The sequence below is a fragment of the Anopheles darlingi genome, chromosome 2 (assembly GCF_943734745.1).
Source record: "Anopheles darlingi chromosome 2, idAnoDarlMG_H_01, whole genome shotgun sequence".
NCBI lineage: Eukaryota > Metazoa > Arthropoda > Insecta > Diptera > Culicidae > Anopheles > Anopheles darlingi.
In genome coordinates this window covers 8,359,819-8,378,176 of record NC_064874.1, presented here as the reverse complement: position 1 = coordinate 8,378,176, position 18,358 = coordinate 8,359,819, and the positions used below count along the sequence as shown (strand labels likewise).

General features: G+C 48.5%; 1 protein-coding gene across 1 annotated transcript in view; it reads right to left on the bottom strand.

Annotated features, from left to right (window-relative positions):
• Positions 1 to 18,358, bottom strand: part of LOC125951316 (uncharacterized) — a 57,754-nt gene that overhangs the window by 38,690 nt on the left and 706 nt on the right. The window contains exons 2-3 of the mRNA XM_049680065.1: positions 15,317 to 15,421; positions 14,007 to 15,250 (exon numbers count right to left, since the gene is read on the bottom strand). Of these exons, the coding sequence (XP_049536022.1) occupies positions 14,007 to 15,250; positions 15,317 to 15,421 (1,349 nt within the window). The remainder of the gene's footprint in view (positions 1 to 14,006; positions 15,251 to 15,316; positions 15,422 to 18,358) is intronic.

Sequence of the window (18,358 nt, the reverse complement as noted above, 5' to 3'; positions counted from 1 at the left end):
AAGTGGGGACGGTGAGTACCCGGTCGGATGCTCGAACGGTGGAATCCATAATGGTGAAACCGTAAACGAATTTTCTCGAGTTGTTCGCGCATCGAACCGCCACGGACTACCAGGCGCCTCCATCGACACCGTGAGCTACCAGGCGCCTCCATCATGGGTTCGAATGGCCACAAAATGGCTATCGCCTGCCAGCGCCCTGCAATGGCAGAGTGTTTGGTTGTTTGTTTGTTTGCTTAATTGATTGAATACCTTGTCCACCTCGATGCTCTCGATGCTATCGTAAAATGGCGCGAGGCGCATTTCTATCGTGGCGTTTCCGATCGCAAAAACTTCTCTCTGATGCCGATGGCAACGCAGAATGGAATAGTGAGAATACGAAAGAAAAAAAAAACAATGTAAAAAAGACACCCAGCATCACCTGGGGAAGGTGAGGAAGCTCGCCCTATCTGGCGCAGGATATCAAGGACCCGCGAAAACGTAACAGATTCTCCGGGCGTTGCTCGCTCGGTTGGCACTAGTTTGGTTCGCGTTTGATTGTGTTTTCTGTGGCAAAAGGGTGCCCTTACTCGGCTTGTGTGTGTGTGTGCGTGACGATAATTGGATTTGTGAAAATCGCCCATCGCCCAGCTGCATCGGTGCCCGATCGGTGAACCGCACCCCATCCCTTAGGTGGCGAACCGTGCTCCGGTTTTGGTGACCACAGGGTTCCGCTCCGACGCATCGGTGCAAAGGGATGGTTGGGATGGTGCAGAGGGGAAAGCGAAAAGCGCGAGTTGCAATTATTAATATCCCGGTTATGGGCCCGGAGTATTGGAAGGTCCCAATTTGGGCATTACACTTCAATGCTTATGATCAAACGAAGTGAAACCAGCATCCGCCCTATTTTGGCAAAGGGTGAGGATCGGGGTGCTTCAAACTTTCCTCCTCCTCCTCCTTCTCTCTTTTCTGGCACGGTATCAATTCTAATTATTGCAAAGGACACCTCGTTTCACCGCTTCACCGGTAGTGAGGGAAGAAAATCTGAAAAATGATCGCGTGACGTTCGTTACACAATTTCCGATAACAGGCCCCCTTCCCTCTTAAATAGCAACCCTTATTCAAGCATTTCCGGAACCGATTCCGGGATTCGTAACAAGCGAAACGAGCTAATTTAATCCGGAATGCGCTGGAATGCGTACGCACTGATGGTGATGGAATTGCGACGTTGTGTGCAAAAGAAAACTTCCTGGAACCGTCGGCTCATCAGTGATTTGGATTGCATTCAATCGGGCGTAATTTTCCCATTACGGCAGAAAACAGCCACCACTTTACCGTCTACCTCGACATCATCATCATCATCATTATCATCTTCATGTTGTTCGCTTTTCGTTCCATCACAGATATCAAGCGGCGCATCTCTCGCAGCTTCTCGATCATATGTTCGACACCAGAAAAAGGGCTTCTCATGCGTTGCAGCTCAACGCAGGCCTTCACGTCAATAGCGCTTAAGATACACTGGATCACAGAAGCTAGCTCGAAGCTTCCACTCATTGACAGCTGCTTATCGGCATCACTAGAGCCTCTGCTCGTATCTTCGTTTCTTTCGTTTCTTTGATATCCATTATCACAAAGCGCACAGGCACACAGAACCACGCTTAAACCGGAACAACACAACACGAATCTTGATGGAGAGATTCATTTTCTCCCTGTCGTAGCGCCACCACATGATGACACACGCACATCCTTTTCTCGCGGCGCGGCGTACGGCGAGGCCCGGCCCGTTTTTACTTTGCTTCCGTTTCATTCTCCATTTTGCACCATCACCGCCGGCAAGCTCGCCTTATCCTCTGGCTGTATCTGGGCGTGTACGTGTACGTGTAATGTAACGCAAGCAATTGTTTGACACAAAGCAACGGCCAGCTTTGATAAGACGGTGAAGTAGCGTTTACCTTAACACAAGCGATCGCACCCGAGACGAGGGTATTGTGACTGCCAACAGACCAACCAACCGATTAATCGACGAATAGAGAACACACACACACACACACAGACAGACACACACACACGAGATGGCCGTTGATGAGACACGCAGTGGAACGCAAACCGCGAGCAAAGGCGCAATGCTTGGTGTACGCCGGGCGTCCAGCCAGAGACTGATTGTGGCCGACAAACGGCTGCTCCCGATCAGCGACAGCAGCAGCCGCAGGAGCAGCAGCATCCCGATAGCATGCCTCTTCCAGCCTCCAGCCGATTGGCCCCAAATTACGTTCCTCCCACCCTCCCCGCGCTCCGATCACGCGTGAGTGAACAACGCTCAGCTGGTTCACTCATCTCATCATCAGCAGGATGGTCCGTCCGTTCACGCTGTTCGCTTACATCTCATCACAGCATCCCTGTGTGCGTGTGTGTGTGCGTGTGTGTCAGTAACAATGGTAACGGCACAGGTCCGATGGTGGTGACAGTTGCTAACGCTGCTCGATGACGACGGCATGCGCTACTGGATAGCAACGCGGTATACGCGAAGGTGCGGCACTCGGATGGATGCTGCGCTCGGAGCACCCACTCGGAGAGAGGAGACCGTTTCTCCGCGTTATCACTCTCTCGTTCACGGTCTCTCTCGCAACCTGGGGGAAATGAAACCACGAGGAACCTAACCGAAGCCACGGATAACGGTGAACTGAGTGAGTGAGGTTCGACCGATTCGGCAAAGTGACCCAAGGTGCGCTCGCTTCAAACGAATGCCCCGTGACCTCTGGACAAGCTGCTGCTGCTGCTGCTTGGCAAATTTGGGGCAAAAACAAAGGATGGTTTGCTAGGATGGCAAAAAAAGGAAGGGGCAACTCTGAGTGCTACCGGTTACTAGGAGCAACCCGAATGCAACCTGTAGGCGCGACCTGACCTGATCCGGCTCTCTCACACTTTGCTAGCAGCGCATCGAGAGCGCCAATGATTGTGATTTGAAGCGCTTTGATTTGGTTAGTCCAAACAACAGAAAGCGCTAGAGAAAGAGAGAGAGAGAGAGAGAGAGAGAGAGAGAGAGAGAGAGGGAACAAAAACGAAAGGTTCGTGTGAAGTACACACCCTTGCTGCAGCCTCGGTGTTCATTCCATCGTAACCATCGGCCTGCTGAGATCCTTAAATGCTAATGTAAGTCTCTTAGCGGCTCGCCTGATGGTGAGGCCCAATCGGAGCAATTAATGTCAAATCATCGGGGACACATATTTGATTTCGTTTCCGCTGATGAAAGGGAATAATTAAACAAAACTTCTAATTCAACCCTTTAGGGAAGGGGGGAGGGGCGGTGGTGAATTAACCCCCCCTTTTGGGGGGGTTTGCAACCAATACATGTGTGGAATGGAAACGAATGGAAGGGAATGTTTGTACCAGGCTGATCTGTGATCCTGTCCATATTATGCATCGCAACGAACACACCCTACCCCTCATCCCTCATCCCTCACCCCCTTTCTTCTCGACGACCATATCCCATAGGGCGTTGACTTCTGGGAGGACCGGTTGCGTCGTCCGTCTCAGTTGGTTGTTCATTCCAGCATATTCACTCCAGTGGTTGACAGGACACGATGCATGAACACCGCACACACACACGCGCGCTCTGCACTTCTCTCTGTTTCCTTTTTCTCTCTCTCCATTTGCTCTCGTGCTTTTGTTGTGATTTTTAGACTCGGGAGTCTCGGGGACGCCGAAAGAACCGACGAAAGCGCCGAGTCCCGGCTGGGATAGGATCCGGTTCTAGGGCAGGGCAGCGCAGGGGTCCCGTTTTTGCTAAAGATAGCAGTCTTCTCTCCTGCCTGTCCCCACCACATTCCTCGGCTCCACCACGACAACCAGCCTTTCGCCAAATTACCCTATTTTCACGTCCTTTTGCACAAACCATCCTGCTGTCCTGCCACCGTGTACACCGTGGTGTCGTGGTCGTGGCCGAAGATGTTATCCGGTTCTGTTTGCCCTGTTCTTCGCCCCCCTCTTTTCTTTACTGCCGGCTATGCGTAACAAGCAGCTGGTGGTTGGTTTGGCGAAGTTGGAAGCCATGGATTCCGCGAGCGAACCTCAGCCTTATGAGAAGAAGCAGGATCGGACCGTTCTTGGTCTTTGGTGTTGTCCTTTTTTTCGCGTTTTCATGCTAAAACTCGTTCGTTTCTTGGTGTACGTTTGTATGTGTGTCAAACGTTTACATGTTGGGCGAGGTTATTACGGCAGACTTTTCTCCAAACGCTGTTGGGCTTCGACAAGAAGCTGACAAGAAGCCCCGACAAGCTGCCACGAAGAGGCCAGCAGGGAAGCAGGGTGTCGGGTTTTTGGTCCGTTTCTTTCCCCGTTTCTTCCTTCCCTTCCTAAATGTGTTCTAGTAGGGGGCCGGCTTGATCCGAGATTCTTTGCGCTTTGTCTTGCTGCTTCATGGTCGCCCACAAAAAGTTGCGCTCCAGTGCATATCCTTGGAATGTACTTTCTTTCTTTCTGCTCGCCTCTTCTGTGCCTCTCGGCTCTTTCTCCTCGATGCTCCGGATGCCCGAACCGGCGACCGGCGTCCGGCAAGTATCATGTCCATTCCGTGGGGAGAGCACTTGGCGAACTCCGTGGCGAAGTGTATTGTTGCATAACGAGCAATTCTGGGAAGTGCATTAGACAAGCTGGCCTGGACAGGGGCCTGGCCGGTCTTCAAGTTGGTCACGATGGCTGCAGCCAGCAGTGAAGAAATCAGTTCAACCAGCCCAGAAAGGAAAACCTTTGGGTGTCTGGTGTGGACTGGCACGACACGGAACTTGCTCGTGGTTGCGATCAAAGTGAAGCAATCTCGTGGACGTGCGACGTACCACGCAGTAGAAAGTGATCCTCGTCATCCTCATGCTCATTGCTGGGTGGTGTATGGGCACACCCCCTCGATACCACCCCCCAACCCCGAGCGGCGGCACGGATGGCATACTTTCACTCGTGGCACTGGCATTAAACTTAATTCTCTTTTATTGCACAATTTCAGCGAAAGCGAGAGAAACGACCGACAAGTAAGGGTTGGGGCCAAGCGAACGAGATCTGCTTCCTCTCTCTTCCCCTGTCCTCCCGCCTCGCCGAATCCTTGGAGACGAATACCACGATTCCAGTGTGCGCGCGCTCTCTTTCTCTGTCTCTCTCTCTGTCGCACTCTTCTCTGATGCAATTGAAATGAAAATACCAAAAAGAACGAAGGGGTGATGCCCAAGCGGTAGCGGAGGAAGAAAGGAAGAGAGAAGTGTTCATGATAGCGGCTCTCCAGTGACGCTTCCCCATTCAGCAAACGGTGACTGCGACGAACATTAAGATCGCGTATCGCCTTCCCTTAGAAATGTGCTCGCGGCTGCCACATAACCTCACATTTCGTTCGCTCGTTCGCCTTCATTCCATGCCCGTTCCATACGATATACAGCATGCCATGCCGTGCGCTCACCTGGCTGGACCCCCACCTCACCGGCAAGACCAAAGGGAATGAAATGAAAAGGGAATTCCCAACGTTTTTCCCTTTGCTTTTCCACGAATTTCCAGTGCCACTGCCGTGAACTCGTGGCACAAATGTAGTTATTGACTTTCACTGATAGCATTTGCGTTCGGTTTGGACGCGCACCCCGTCCCCGTCCCCGTCCCCGTGTGACCGTCCCAGATAATAGGCGCCAAAGGAGGCGCTCGTAAAAAGAGCGCGATGGAGAACATTGAATGGAGTGCCCACCTTCAGCTGGTCGGTGATGCTGTTGATTCCATTTACGGCTCCTTTTCCAAGCAGCAGGAGCAGGAGCCACTGCATACTTTGATGCGAGCGCAAGGCCCGACGCCGACCGTCTTCACATTTAGAGCGGACGTGCGACCGCGACTGACACGCGTGGACCACGTTTAAACCCTCATCCATTAGCCCGTTGATGACCGTTGGTTGGTTGATGGCTCGAATGCTCACTTGTTGCGCATTCGGTTCGACCTTTTGATCGAATTTTATCGAACGTATTAACGAAGGAGGGTCTCTTTTCTGAGCAGTGTATGTCGCTGTCCGTGTGTGAACGTCTACTTAAACCGCCAGCTTCGCCATGGAGCCATTAATTATGCTTTCACTCATGGCGTCACTTCTGGGATTTGGAAAAGTTGTTCCTCCGCATCGCAAGTGACGATGATTTGCAAAAGTCCCAGCAGCCAGTGCTGGGCTGCCGAGAATTGCGAAAATCGCGAATCAATCGTGCGATCGTGCGCCGCGCGTATCCTTGCCGTTGTTGGTGTTGGATTAAATTTTCCAACTAAAAACCTTGCGCGATGAAGTGCCGCGTGAAAATTGCAAATTAAATTACTCGCGGGCGCGCTTACCCGGAGGAAACTTTGGGAACTTTAAATAACTCATTCCCTCTCCCTCTTCTTCTCGCTTTCTCCCTTCTTCGTTCTCTCTCTTTCTCTTTCTGCGGTCTGATCTGAATGGCTGAATGAGGAAGTTGGTCTCTCGAGAAGACCAACACTCGCTGCTCGTTCAACAGATGGAACACCATCGCGGAAACTGGAACGTAAACGCAGCGGCATGCCATGGTTGAAGGCATTCCATCAAAAGATCGTAAAACCTAGCGGCAAGAATTATCGATTCCGAACTTTATTAATCGGCTAAAAGGGTTCCGGTTGCTCGGTATCGAGCGCTGATTCGAGGTTTTCGGGGCGGACGAATCGTTTAACCTTCACGAGCTCTCAGCTAAAGGACATCCGGATCCTAACCTAGCAAATCTGCAGATTGTTACAGTGTGTTGGAAAATGGTAGGTTCACCTGTCAGTGTCAGTATTGACGGCGGTCTACTAATTAGTATCAGCAAGTGTCAAATGAAATCAATAATTTCTCTTGTTTCCATATCAAATGTTTACAATGGTAATGCTTTATTTATCCGGGTTAGAAATGGATCGGAAAACACATTTATCAAAGGGATTATCGTTTATCGAAAGGGAAGAGAAACCGTTAAATTGGTATGCCAAAAGGACGATCTGAAACAACTACGTTAAGGATGTAACAAATTGCATACTTTACTGTTTAAAGTCTGGTAAACTTTAATTCCAAACCGAACAGTAATCTTTTACACTTGACTCCAACTCAACGAAAGGTGCCTTCGAAACTTCTGGGCAACAAATGCTAAACTCGTCTTCGAAGATTACGAAAAAAAAAAACATAAACAGAACTTCGATACTCAAACCTCATCAATCATGGTATACAGACAATCAACTCGATTCTTGCTGTGTAAGGTAGGAATGTCAGGGGTTTTCTGAATAAGTAATACAGGTGTTATTGATAGCTTTAACGAGGAGTGATGGAAACACTTTTAATGATGGATAGCGTGGATTGACTAACCCTTATTTTCCTTATCTAAAACCAATTGAACATGTTTGCGGAATAAAAGTTCAAAAGGTTTCTATTTTCCTAAACTTTCTTACAAAAGCGCGAAGTAACGAAATGAAAATATTAGGGAATTCTGTTGATTGCCATAATGTAAAACTTATGTTATGGCATCTCAAAGCCTTTTTTCATTTAGTAATGTGTAAAAAACTTTAAAACAATATCAATTTTTATCGATTCGTACTCTGTTTGAACCGAACTTTAATTGGAAAATGGAATCGAGAGCAAAAGGAAACCTGGAAACCGGTTTCCGGCATGTAAAGGAATGTTGTGCAACCGCGGAACGAGTCCTGTGGCGCCTTTGCTCCTGTTACTTAATGAAATCACTTGCTACTGGCTTCTTCCCTTTGGTTGCATGTGTCCTTCCGATCACCTTCTTTCACACCAATCGCACCGTGCCAGGTCAGTTCGTTGTCGGTGAAAACGAACACCAACTCCGCACCATAGACAACGATGGCTGGAGCAAGAATGCAAGAACGACGACGAGCACGCTCCGCAGTAACGCTTGTCGGCGACAATTCAAATTAGCTCGCGAGAAGCGAGGTTAAAGTTGAGCGCGGCACACCAACGAGCGTCGCGCTCGGTCTTCTCCGGTCTTCTCCTGTGCTGGCGGTATCCGCTTGAGGTTTGACCCGCTTTGCTTCGGTCGGCGGGTGCGGTTTTCACACCCCGGGCCCTTGGCTGGCAAAACTCCCAAGAAAGTGGAATGTACACCAGAAGCTGGGCCGCGCTGCTGGACCGAGCTTCTGTTGCTGGTGCTGCTGCTGCTAGTGTTGCTGTTGCTGGTATCTTGTTGAAAGTTTTGCTGTTTCCGCACCCTTGACACAGACCGACCGACACACCTTGGGGCAACATCGTTTGGGGCACGTTCTTCGCGGACCATGGATCCACGTTCCGTGTTCTGTCTGGTTCTTCTGTCCTGTCAGTCCAGGTCCAGGGGCACCACAGCACCCTCGCGCTGCTACCTCTCCTCCGGTTGAAGGAAGGAAATTTTAATAAAAATTCTCATAATTAAAACAGTTACCAGGGGACGTGCTGTTGTGGATGTGGCCAGCGCACTGACCAGCTGGCCATTAACAAACACAACCACCTTTCCTTTCCGCGTTCCGCGGCCCTTAAAACTCTTCTCCTCGTCATGCCGTTGCTCTCGCTCTCGATCTCGATCCAACGGCGTGTCAAGTGCAAATAAATCAACGTAAATGCACCCAAAGCGCGCTGCCACTGCTCCGGTTGGCCACTGCTGGGCCGTGGGTGTGAATCGTCTCATTTCGTTCATTCGTTTCGCGCAAACATTACAAACCGAAGCAAAAGTTCCAAACACTACGCGGGTAGCGCGTACCCGCCAACACCTAGCTAGTGTGTGTGTGCGCGCGCCGAGTTTAATGACTTTCAACGTTTTGAAGAAAGTTTGCTGGAGCGAGAGTGTTGGCAGCAGACACCATCAACCGCGACCACGACGACGACGACGACGACGACTACGACGATGGTGCTGCAGCGTACGGTGCTGCATAATGAGCGGGAGTAGAGTTAAATTAGTTTCAGTGCACCAGTGCCACCCTCTCGAACCGGTGCAGTAGTGGTGGTGGTGGTGGTCGAACTTTTGACCCAAAAAGTTGCTCAAGGAAGGTTGTTGCAAGAATGCGCAGCACAGCGCCCGGTGTCGGGTTCTGTGCGGTTCCGCCCGTTTGGCCAATCGCGATTCGCTTGCTTACAATTACATTTCGCGCGAATGTCGACAAACTTTGGCGTTTGATGAAAGGTGTTAGGGGGAGATGGGAATGGGTTTTTGGAACAAAGCAGCAAGCAGCTGCAGCGCCGCCGCCAACGTTCATCAAATTGTTGCTTGCATAATGTGGCCCGAAAGCGAAGCAGGCCCGTTGCTCGTCGTCGGTTGCTAATGGCAACATTAAGACCATCGAGAGTGAGAGCGAGAGAGAGAGAGAGGTTCACGATGCGACAGGATATTAAAAGGAATCAGCATTTGTTCCTGCATAATCGACGGTTTCGAGGGACTTGCGAGGAACCCGAAAAGTGTCCCAAAACAAAGCAAACAAAGACAAAATGTTTTAAACAATGAGAACATTCCTGGAAATATCGCCGTAAAGCAGTCCACGCTGTTGCCAGGGAGCGGCGACAGGCCATTAAACCGGTGAGCATCGAAACCGGGGGAGAAACGACGTCCCTCGGGAGAGGAGGGCGAGTGCAATATTCGTAAATTCATTTACGACGGATCCCGGCCGTAGTCGAAGAGGGTTTGGTACTTGTCAAATTTGAATTAAATTTCATGACAATGTTCCGCGGCGTGAACCCTTGACGCTGCTTGCTATGGTCTACCCCCCTGGCGCAACATATTGTAGCCACGGTGAGGTGCATTAACCCAGAATTCTCTTACTTTTGGCCGTTATGGCCTTTAAATAAGAGGGTTGAATGGCGTTTTGGCGCAGTTAAGAGCTTATGGGCGAATTGAGTTGTTGGTCATTATGGCGGTATGATTGCCAATGGCTTATTGTTTGTTGACTTTCTCGCGATGGGGTTGTGTTTATTAACGTCACTTGGCAGTCGGCCACACGGATGACAACTGCAGTCATCATAATGGCGAAAAAAGTGGGAACAAACGCGTCATTTCGCTTTTTAAAGTACTATTTACTATAATGGTGGAACTTACAAAGCTTCAGGAAGTAAAGAAGAGATAAAAGCTAAGAGATTGACAAGACCAAATGGAGCGAGTGTCTAATCAGTCAAATACATCACACCAGAACAGCGCAAAGCATCCCAGCTCTCGGCAAAACCCTTTCTTGTAACAGCATAGCTGTGGTGCTTGTTTAGTATCTCAGCAGATTGTTTCAGCTCTGGCCCGCTTTGATCGCTTAGCATCTGACAGCTCGGCGCAGACCGCACAATTCCTCGAACCACCTCCGTAACCCAATCACTACAGATGATGGAAAGTTTGTTAATTTCTCTAGAAAATCCTCGCTACCGCCATCGTACCAACGTTAGCGAACATCCGAACAGCGTTCCTTTATCGCGGATGCAACCACCGCAGTCAGTCATCCAGTCTCCAGATTGATGGTGGTTTGTTCGTTTCCCGGAAAGGAAATGAAACGATCCCCAAAAGTCCGAGAAGCTGTTGTTGCCGCGTTGGCCAGGAGTCTGCACAACAGTTCAGGACTTTGGACTTTGGTTTTAACTCATCTCGTTTGCCTGGAATTGGCCGAAATGGATCAATAACATCCTGAACATTGTATCCTGTCTGCATTCCATGGCCGGCAAAACCAGGCGATTGTCTCTACGCTACGCGCTCTGCGTCTGTTTATAGGAAATCCCTAAAGGACTTCGAGGCCACGGTTTTGGTTGGATCTCGGGTACACACGGGCGAAGGATTACTGTTTAGCTATTTTACACCATACAGCAACACCGTAGCCCCGGCAATGTTACTATTCTGACAGACAGAAACGCCTCTGTGTGTCTCGCTGTGTTACGGTCCGTCCGGATTTATCCGGATTGTAGCGACCGATGGGATTGGCTCAGGCCGAGGACTCAGACGAGTCCTTGCTGCAGTCCTTCTGTTTGTGGACTGCAATCCATACCTAACACCGAGGGTGGAGACAAACAAGTCGTCGCCTGAACGACTCAACCCCACAAACCCCGGAAAAGGGATCAGCTCGGTTTCAATTTTCCTCATTTTCTCCCTCTACTGAATGTTGTGAAGTGAAAATTGTCGGTTCCCGGTCCCAAATTCCTCACGGGCTCACCTCACCTCGTTGGGTTCTCCTCGTACCTTCCAACGATGGGGGCTGTTACTATCTCGCTCGCTAGCTCTTCCTGCTCCTGCTGCTGCTCCTCCTGTTAACCTCACGTTTTCGTTTGATATAAACGCTCCCCAGGGTCCTCCCGACTCCCGGAGGTCTTCTCCTTTTTAATTTGAAACAACATCGCACATCAGAAGCAGTGGGACTACCACCTACTGGACCTACTGGTTTTCGGTTTCGGTTCACTAGAGACACACACACTAGTACGGAATGATTCGTATTGGTTGTCTGGACGACTGGTTACCGGATTCTAGACGTCGAGTGATGCTTTTTCTCACGATTTTTTTGTGCTCTATCCAACTCCCTGGATTGGTCCTTTCTGTAAGGATGCAACCACATCGCATCTGTATTTGAGGTTCGAAAGTCAAAAGCGTCCATCCAGCATCGATATGGTTCCGACATCCTCTCCCGGGCGATATTGCGGTCTTCGTTTCACGAATTCCAAGACCTCCGAGATTGCGATGCACCCGCCCCTCCGGAACATCGAAAATTGAACTCGGTCGGTCTCGGTCGGTTCCGAAGGTCTGCGCTTTGCGCCTTCATTCCTTTAATTTACCACTGCGACGGCGAAGGATTTCAATTTGACATTGCAAACCGAGACCAGCAGCGTTCCCTTGACTTGGGTATACCCTTGAAGTCGTCTTGGACTTATGAAGTGGAAGTGGAAGTGGAGTGGAGTGGAGTGGCCGTATGCTTCCTTCTTCCGTGGAAGAACTAATAAAATATGCCACAACCTTTGACCTGCTCGTAAAGAACAGTATTCTGCCAAATGAAGGCGGCGCTGGCCGATGTCGATGTCACAGAAACTTATCTCCGGAAACACGAAAAGGGGTTTGTGGTTCGAACCCCGGGTTGGCTCCTGGGACCTTGCTGATGAGCTGCCGACCGGCTGAGGACTATGGTTCGTCGTCCCGATCACACTTTAATCTTGCTGCCGGCTCATTCCAACAGTCATCGTCCTGTCCTGCATGTGAAGTGGGTCACGTCACGGTCGGTCGGACCTTTCTGGCGGTGGCTGGCATCGGCAGGTGGGGGGGAGGTGGATAGATCGATAGCAATAAGCTGAAATGGAGACTGTTTGGCTTCCGACTGTTTGCGACTCGCTGTGTGTGTCCGCCTCACTGGACGGTTCTCACTCAGTCCAATGACTGGGACTTGTTGATTTTTGGGCTTTCGCATCTCCGTTCCCTCTTTCTCCTGGGCTTCTGTCCCACTCATGGCACTCCAGCTATGATATCTTCATTTTGGATTTGTTATGAGTATGTGTGTGTGTGTGTGTGTGTGTGCGCTCGATGTGGTCGGAGCAAAAAGGCGTAATGATTGATTTTCGATCGTAATGACGCCATGTTGTCATGCCATTCGCATCTGTTGAACTCCGTGAGCATTCTGCCTTCTCCGTGAAACGTGAAAGGTCAGCGCACTCGGTTGCGGATATTATTTTTAACAATCTCGGATATAAAAACATCCCCTTCCTGATGTGAACTGGGATCACAATGTCAGCAGGATTGATTGCAAACGACTCATCAGGAAGCGCCGAGTTTCATCATTTGAATCCTGGCCATTGCTCACCATCACAAGCACTCGCCTCGCTCGTGTTTCAATGTTTGCGAAAAAGAAAGCTTCGGCTTACCGGGGGGTTTACCGTTTCGTGGAATGCAAGCATTTTCCCGCCGCCGGCTGTGGTTCGGTTTGATTGGAAAATATTCACCGAAAATTGGATGCAGAACAAACGCTCGTGGAAAACTACATATGAATACCATAATTGCGGCCACCGTTAGCAGAATCGAAACACACATTATTCTTGAGCAACAGAGCGGAAAACAATAACCATTCATCGAAGAGTTCGTGTTGAAGTTCCACCATTCCTGTCAGTTCACTTCGCTGTGCTGGGAAATGTTGTTTTTTTTTGGCAATACAGAAGGGAATACAAAGTGTATGGCGTACAGGTTATGCTTTCGTTCGAATATATGTTGATTGTGTTCTGTGGTTGATCCCTGTATAAGTCGCCCAACAAGTTCTGGAAGGGTGTAGTGTCTGATGTGTTCTGAATTCATTTGAAGAGTTGATGGATCGCAATCCTCCTCAGAACACTTAGCATCGATATTTAATGTATTGTTATAGGCATTAGTTAATTCATTTACATCTGAGAGTCGACTTTAATGCATGCTAGGAATTATCCTCGTGACAAAAAAAAAGTTAATTTAGAATTAAGTATTTAAAGAAAAGGTTCATAAGAATAAAGCTTTCAATACCTCATAAAAAAGGGAATATACTAGTGAATAAACCAAAGAGAAGGGTACATTGCGGATTCCTTGTGTTAAATTGATCGCAGAGCTCTATGCTTTGATCATAGATTGTGTTGCTTCTCAAATTGACATTGCTAATCAACAAAGCATATCGTCATAACCTTCCTGACAAACACTCAAGTTTTTTTTTTTGCCAAATATTAGGAAAATCCATCGACCATTCCCGGACATTTCCGACGCAAAGAAACCAAAGCCCCAATAACCGCGCCATCGAGTGAGAAATACAAATCACGGACCGAATCGAGCCCGAATGGAGTACTCTTGGAGCCAGCACAATTTCCTCGCCAGCCGCGGTAGCTCATTTCAATGCCATCCGTCCACGTCGTCCACGGTTCTCGCCTCTCCTTTCTATCCCTTCACTTCCGGCAGCCAGAAACCATTGTCGGTGACGATGGCGACGGGCGACAGGGGTGACTGCGATGCGAAATTTCGATTTCAATCCGCCAACTGTCATCACCAGCGAAGGAACATCCATCACCACTCCCGCACCACTCCCGCTCTTGCCCCTTGGTTACTTACCCGGGTAAGCGAGCTTTTCTTCTCGACCGGCCTCGGTTGTCCCGTCACCGGATCGATTCCGCCATCGTCGTCGTCACTGTCCGAACCGATCGGTGGTCGTGGCAGTGGCCGCACCGTATCCGGCACGCGCTTGTACGCGAACACCTCGTCGTGCTCCTCGATGCGTTCCGGACGGTGCGTTGCGTTCGAACCATTTCCGGGTGTTGCGTTGTTGATGGATCGGGAACGTGGCACTGGCAGCGTGCTTCCTTCGTTGGTGGTGGTGGTAACGGTGGCCGTCGTGGCGACCAACGCCGGATAGTTCTCATAAATATTCCGCGATTCTGCGTCGGTTGTCAGTGGCAGTAGCGTCCGCTGCTGATGCTGATGCTGATGATGAGGGTAGTGGTACGGAGGAGGTGGTGGCGGTGGGAACCACTGAGGTACGAGGGGTGGCGGTGGTGGCCGGCGACGGCGACAGTAGGGTGAGAAGCGTTCCGTTGGCCCCAAGGATCCCGCCATCGTCGTCGCCATCGTCGTCGCCGGTTGCTCACCGAGAAGTTCGTCGTCTAGGGCGAGTGGTGCCGAGGGTAGGGCGATGGCACGCCGAGTGCCAACCTGCTGTAGGTCACTGTTCGAGTGCATCCGGCCGGTATGCCCGGAACGCAGCATCCCGGCCATCCCGGCACGACTACCCAGATTAACGCTCGACGATGAGGCTGACTTGGTGACGGAGTGCGGGGCCTGCTGCTGGTGCTGATGCCGATTCCTCGGATCCAGTAGCTCCCAGTGATGTGCTGGCGTTCCACCTCCGGTCGACGAGTCCAGGGCAAACCGTCGTGGCCGCGGGATAGGAGATGAAAATTTATGACCAACCAGTGCCGGTTGGCCTTGGTCGAGGTGCTCATAGCTCTCGCCCAGTAGAGCACGCCCGGTCCGACGGTCCAACGAACCGTTACGACTGTTCATCGCCGCCGTCGTCGCCGTCGTCGTCGTTGTCGTTCGTGGTGCTACAACCGGAACCGGTCGCAATGCCGGACCTTGGCGTGTTTGCGTAGCACGACGGCGCTCGAACGGGCTCGACGGTTTCTTCGTGGGGGCCGTTTTGATGTAATACCAATCGCTCAGCTTCCGTTGCTTCTCCCGATCACCATCCTCTTCCGTTTGCTGATCGCCCAACGTCGGAGCATGCTGACCACCGGGTTTCAGGGGATCCGCGGCCAGTATCGGGATGACCACCGAGGGTGGTAGTGGTGGTGGTACTTCTTCTCTTCCATCGTCAACAACAACGCCGTCGGTGACAGGCCCGGTGCTGCGTTGTTGCTGTCCACCGTAAGCGTCCGATATTTTGAGTGTTTCGAGCGCGTAACTGAACTTCTCCAGCGACTCGTAGCTGGACACATCGATGCCCGACAGTTGCCTTCTGTCGTCCGGGTCTGGGGAATGTGTTGAGATGAAAGAGAGAGAAGACAAGTGAGACAGATCAATACAGAGAGAACCAGGTTACCGCCTCTCTAGACGGGAGCGCAGATTCTTTCGCGAAAGTTTTGAGAGATTTGCTCAAACTGAGCTATCCTTTCAAAACTTTCAAAACTCTCATCCAAACGTCATCGTCTTGTTGGCCTAGCTACCGCGCTCACTTGAAACAACAGCTTGCTTGATTTTTTTTATGAGCAGTTATTTTCTTGCACTGGTTGCTCAATTCTTTCAAAGTTTTCAGCTTCTACACGAGCGAGAGATCTCTCGCCTTCGATTTGTATGGATTTGACAGTTAAATGATAGAATTGACAATTAAGTGATAGATCTCTCGCGACTTGCGCTCCCGTGTAGAGACTCGGTTACACTACAAGTGCTCTTCAACTCTCTGCAACTCCTGTGTATGCGCTGCAGTTGCCAAGCGATTCGCGCAGCATACTTGACGTTTTCACAAAATGATTCCTTTCTCCTAGGGTACATCGCAGTGAGTCGTAAACTTGTGACCGGGAGTCCAATAGCGTCAAGTACGACCCTTCACGATGTACCAATACCAATTTCATCATATTACGCCCTTTGGTTCGTTAGCTCGCAGTTCTAAGTTACGTCAAAAACTGTTTGAATTCCCATGAATCTTTCGCTTAAATATCTTTTGCACTCTTTGTCGAACAGTGGAACACCTCGGCTGTGTGCATTCTCGTTGACTTGGGGGGAAAAGTGTTGCAAAATGAAGAGGAAAACAAACCAAACGCGACCAAAGTGATCTACTGTCCATTTGAAATGCGAAGACAACCCAAGTCAAAGGCTACTTCAATGTCTTCTCGCTGCCCCGTTATGGTGAGCAGGACTGTCAGGGCTATTCACTGTGAATGTGGCCAGTTTGCTCCTGCAATGTTGCGACATTATAAAAAAACCGAATTTCAGGTTCATTTTTTTCTCTTAAACATCGCTTTAACGCGGATTATTAAGTAATTGAAACATGCTTTCTGCTATTTCAAAATGGTGACATCGATTTGCAAATCCGTGGCCATTTGAGAAGAAATAAAGGATCGAGATAGCAACTTTGTACTGTTATTAGAAAAAGACACATCTTAATCACAATAAATCTCGTCGAAAAACGTCGCGAATAATGTCGCTAGTAGCATCACTGTCGTTTGTTGGTTTTGCATTTAAATGAATCGTCTTTAGAAGCTAAAATCAAAAGAAGGGCGATGAATGAACTAGAAGTGGAATGTTAATTACTACATCGAACGTGACTTGCAGCATGAAACACATTAACACTTCTGAATAATAGAAGAAGTATACAGTGTCGGACATAAGTTAAGCAACTGAGTCAAGGTGTATGAAAAAGTGTTCAAAATTTTAGTTTTCAGCCAAACTGTACGATTTCCGACTCAGTTACTGAAAAGGGTACCTATTTACGATATTTTAGGACGATTTCAGTTATTAATTTTTCTTAAAATAGCGCATTAACACAATTGTTTCAAAAACGCATTATTTTTTCATGCGACATAAGTTAAGCAACTGGCTATTTTGGAGCAAAAATAATAAAATATTGATCATCACATGCGGAATTTCTGCATAGTAGTAGTCTATTGGTGTGTAAGCTTGCTAAATCTGTCAAGGTTTATGAAGTTTTAGTATTCTTTTTCCCTTTGAACACCCGCCACACTCGGTTGCATTCAAAATGTAACAGTGTCGCGTAATATCGATTGAAAACAAAAAAAAATATGAACTTAGCGATTCAGGGAAATTATCAGAAATACATTAGTGAAGCTTTTGGCATAGATAAATCAGTAGTTTCTCATTTAATAACCCATACAAAGCAAAAGGAACTGTTGAAACGGCTTTGCGTCCTGTTCATCTTTGAAAAACTTCACCCAAAATGAACCGCATTATTAAATAATATTCAACCAAAGATGCTTTTGCATCAGGAATGGAAATAAAAAGAAAATTAAGCTTGGATATCAGCTCCCAGACCATCCAGCGCCGATTGGGAGACGGTGGGATGTTCAGTTGCAAACCAACAAAAAAGCCGTACATGAACAACGAAGGTACAACTTCATTTTGCGATGAGTTATTTGAGCTGGAATGTCTCAATATTGAAAAATAGTGTTGTTTAGTGATGAATCCATATTCAATCTGTTTAATTCGGATGATATGAAGCGAGCTAGACGTCCACTTGGTACTAGATTAAATCCTCAATATTGCAAGAAAACTCTTAAACATGGTGAAGATGTGTAGTGGTCTGGGGATGCTTCTCTGGGCAAGGTATGGGACATTTTCATTGAATTCGAGGGATTATCAACGGAATAGTGTACAGAGATATCATGGAAAGTGTGATGCTTCCTCATGCCCAAGTTGAAATGCCATCGAATTGCAAATATCATCAGGACAATGACCCGCAATATACTTGCAAAATTTGAAAAAAATTGATCCAAGATCACAAAATTGTAGTTCAAACGTGACCATCTAACTCACCTAATTGAAACCCAATCGAAAATTTGTGAAAAATTATAAATCGCCGAGCCAGAACGAATGTTTCATACCGAAACTCTACTGAATTATTCGAGGCTCTTTCCAAGGTTTGGAGTGAAATTCCGAAGGAAACGATCAACAAATTGATTGAATTTATGCTCAAAAGAAGTGTAGCTGTAATTAAAAATAACGGATTCGCAATGAAATAGTGAAACAATAAGCAAATACGAATTGATATCTTTCAGTTGCTTAACTTATGTCGCATCAACAATCAATGCTTTTTTGAAACTATCGTGTTAAGGCGCTATTTAAAGAAAAATTAATAACTGAAATCGTCCTAAAATATCGTAAATAGGTACCCTTTTCAGTAACTGAGTCGGAAATTGTACAGTTTGGCTGAAAACTAAAATTTTGAACACTTT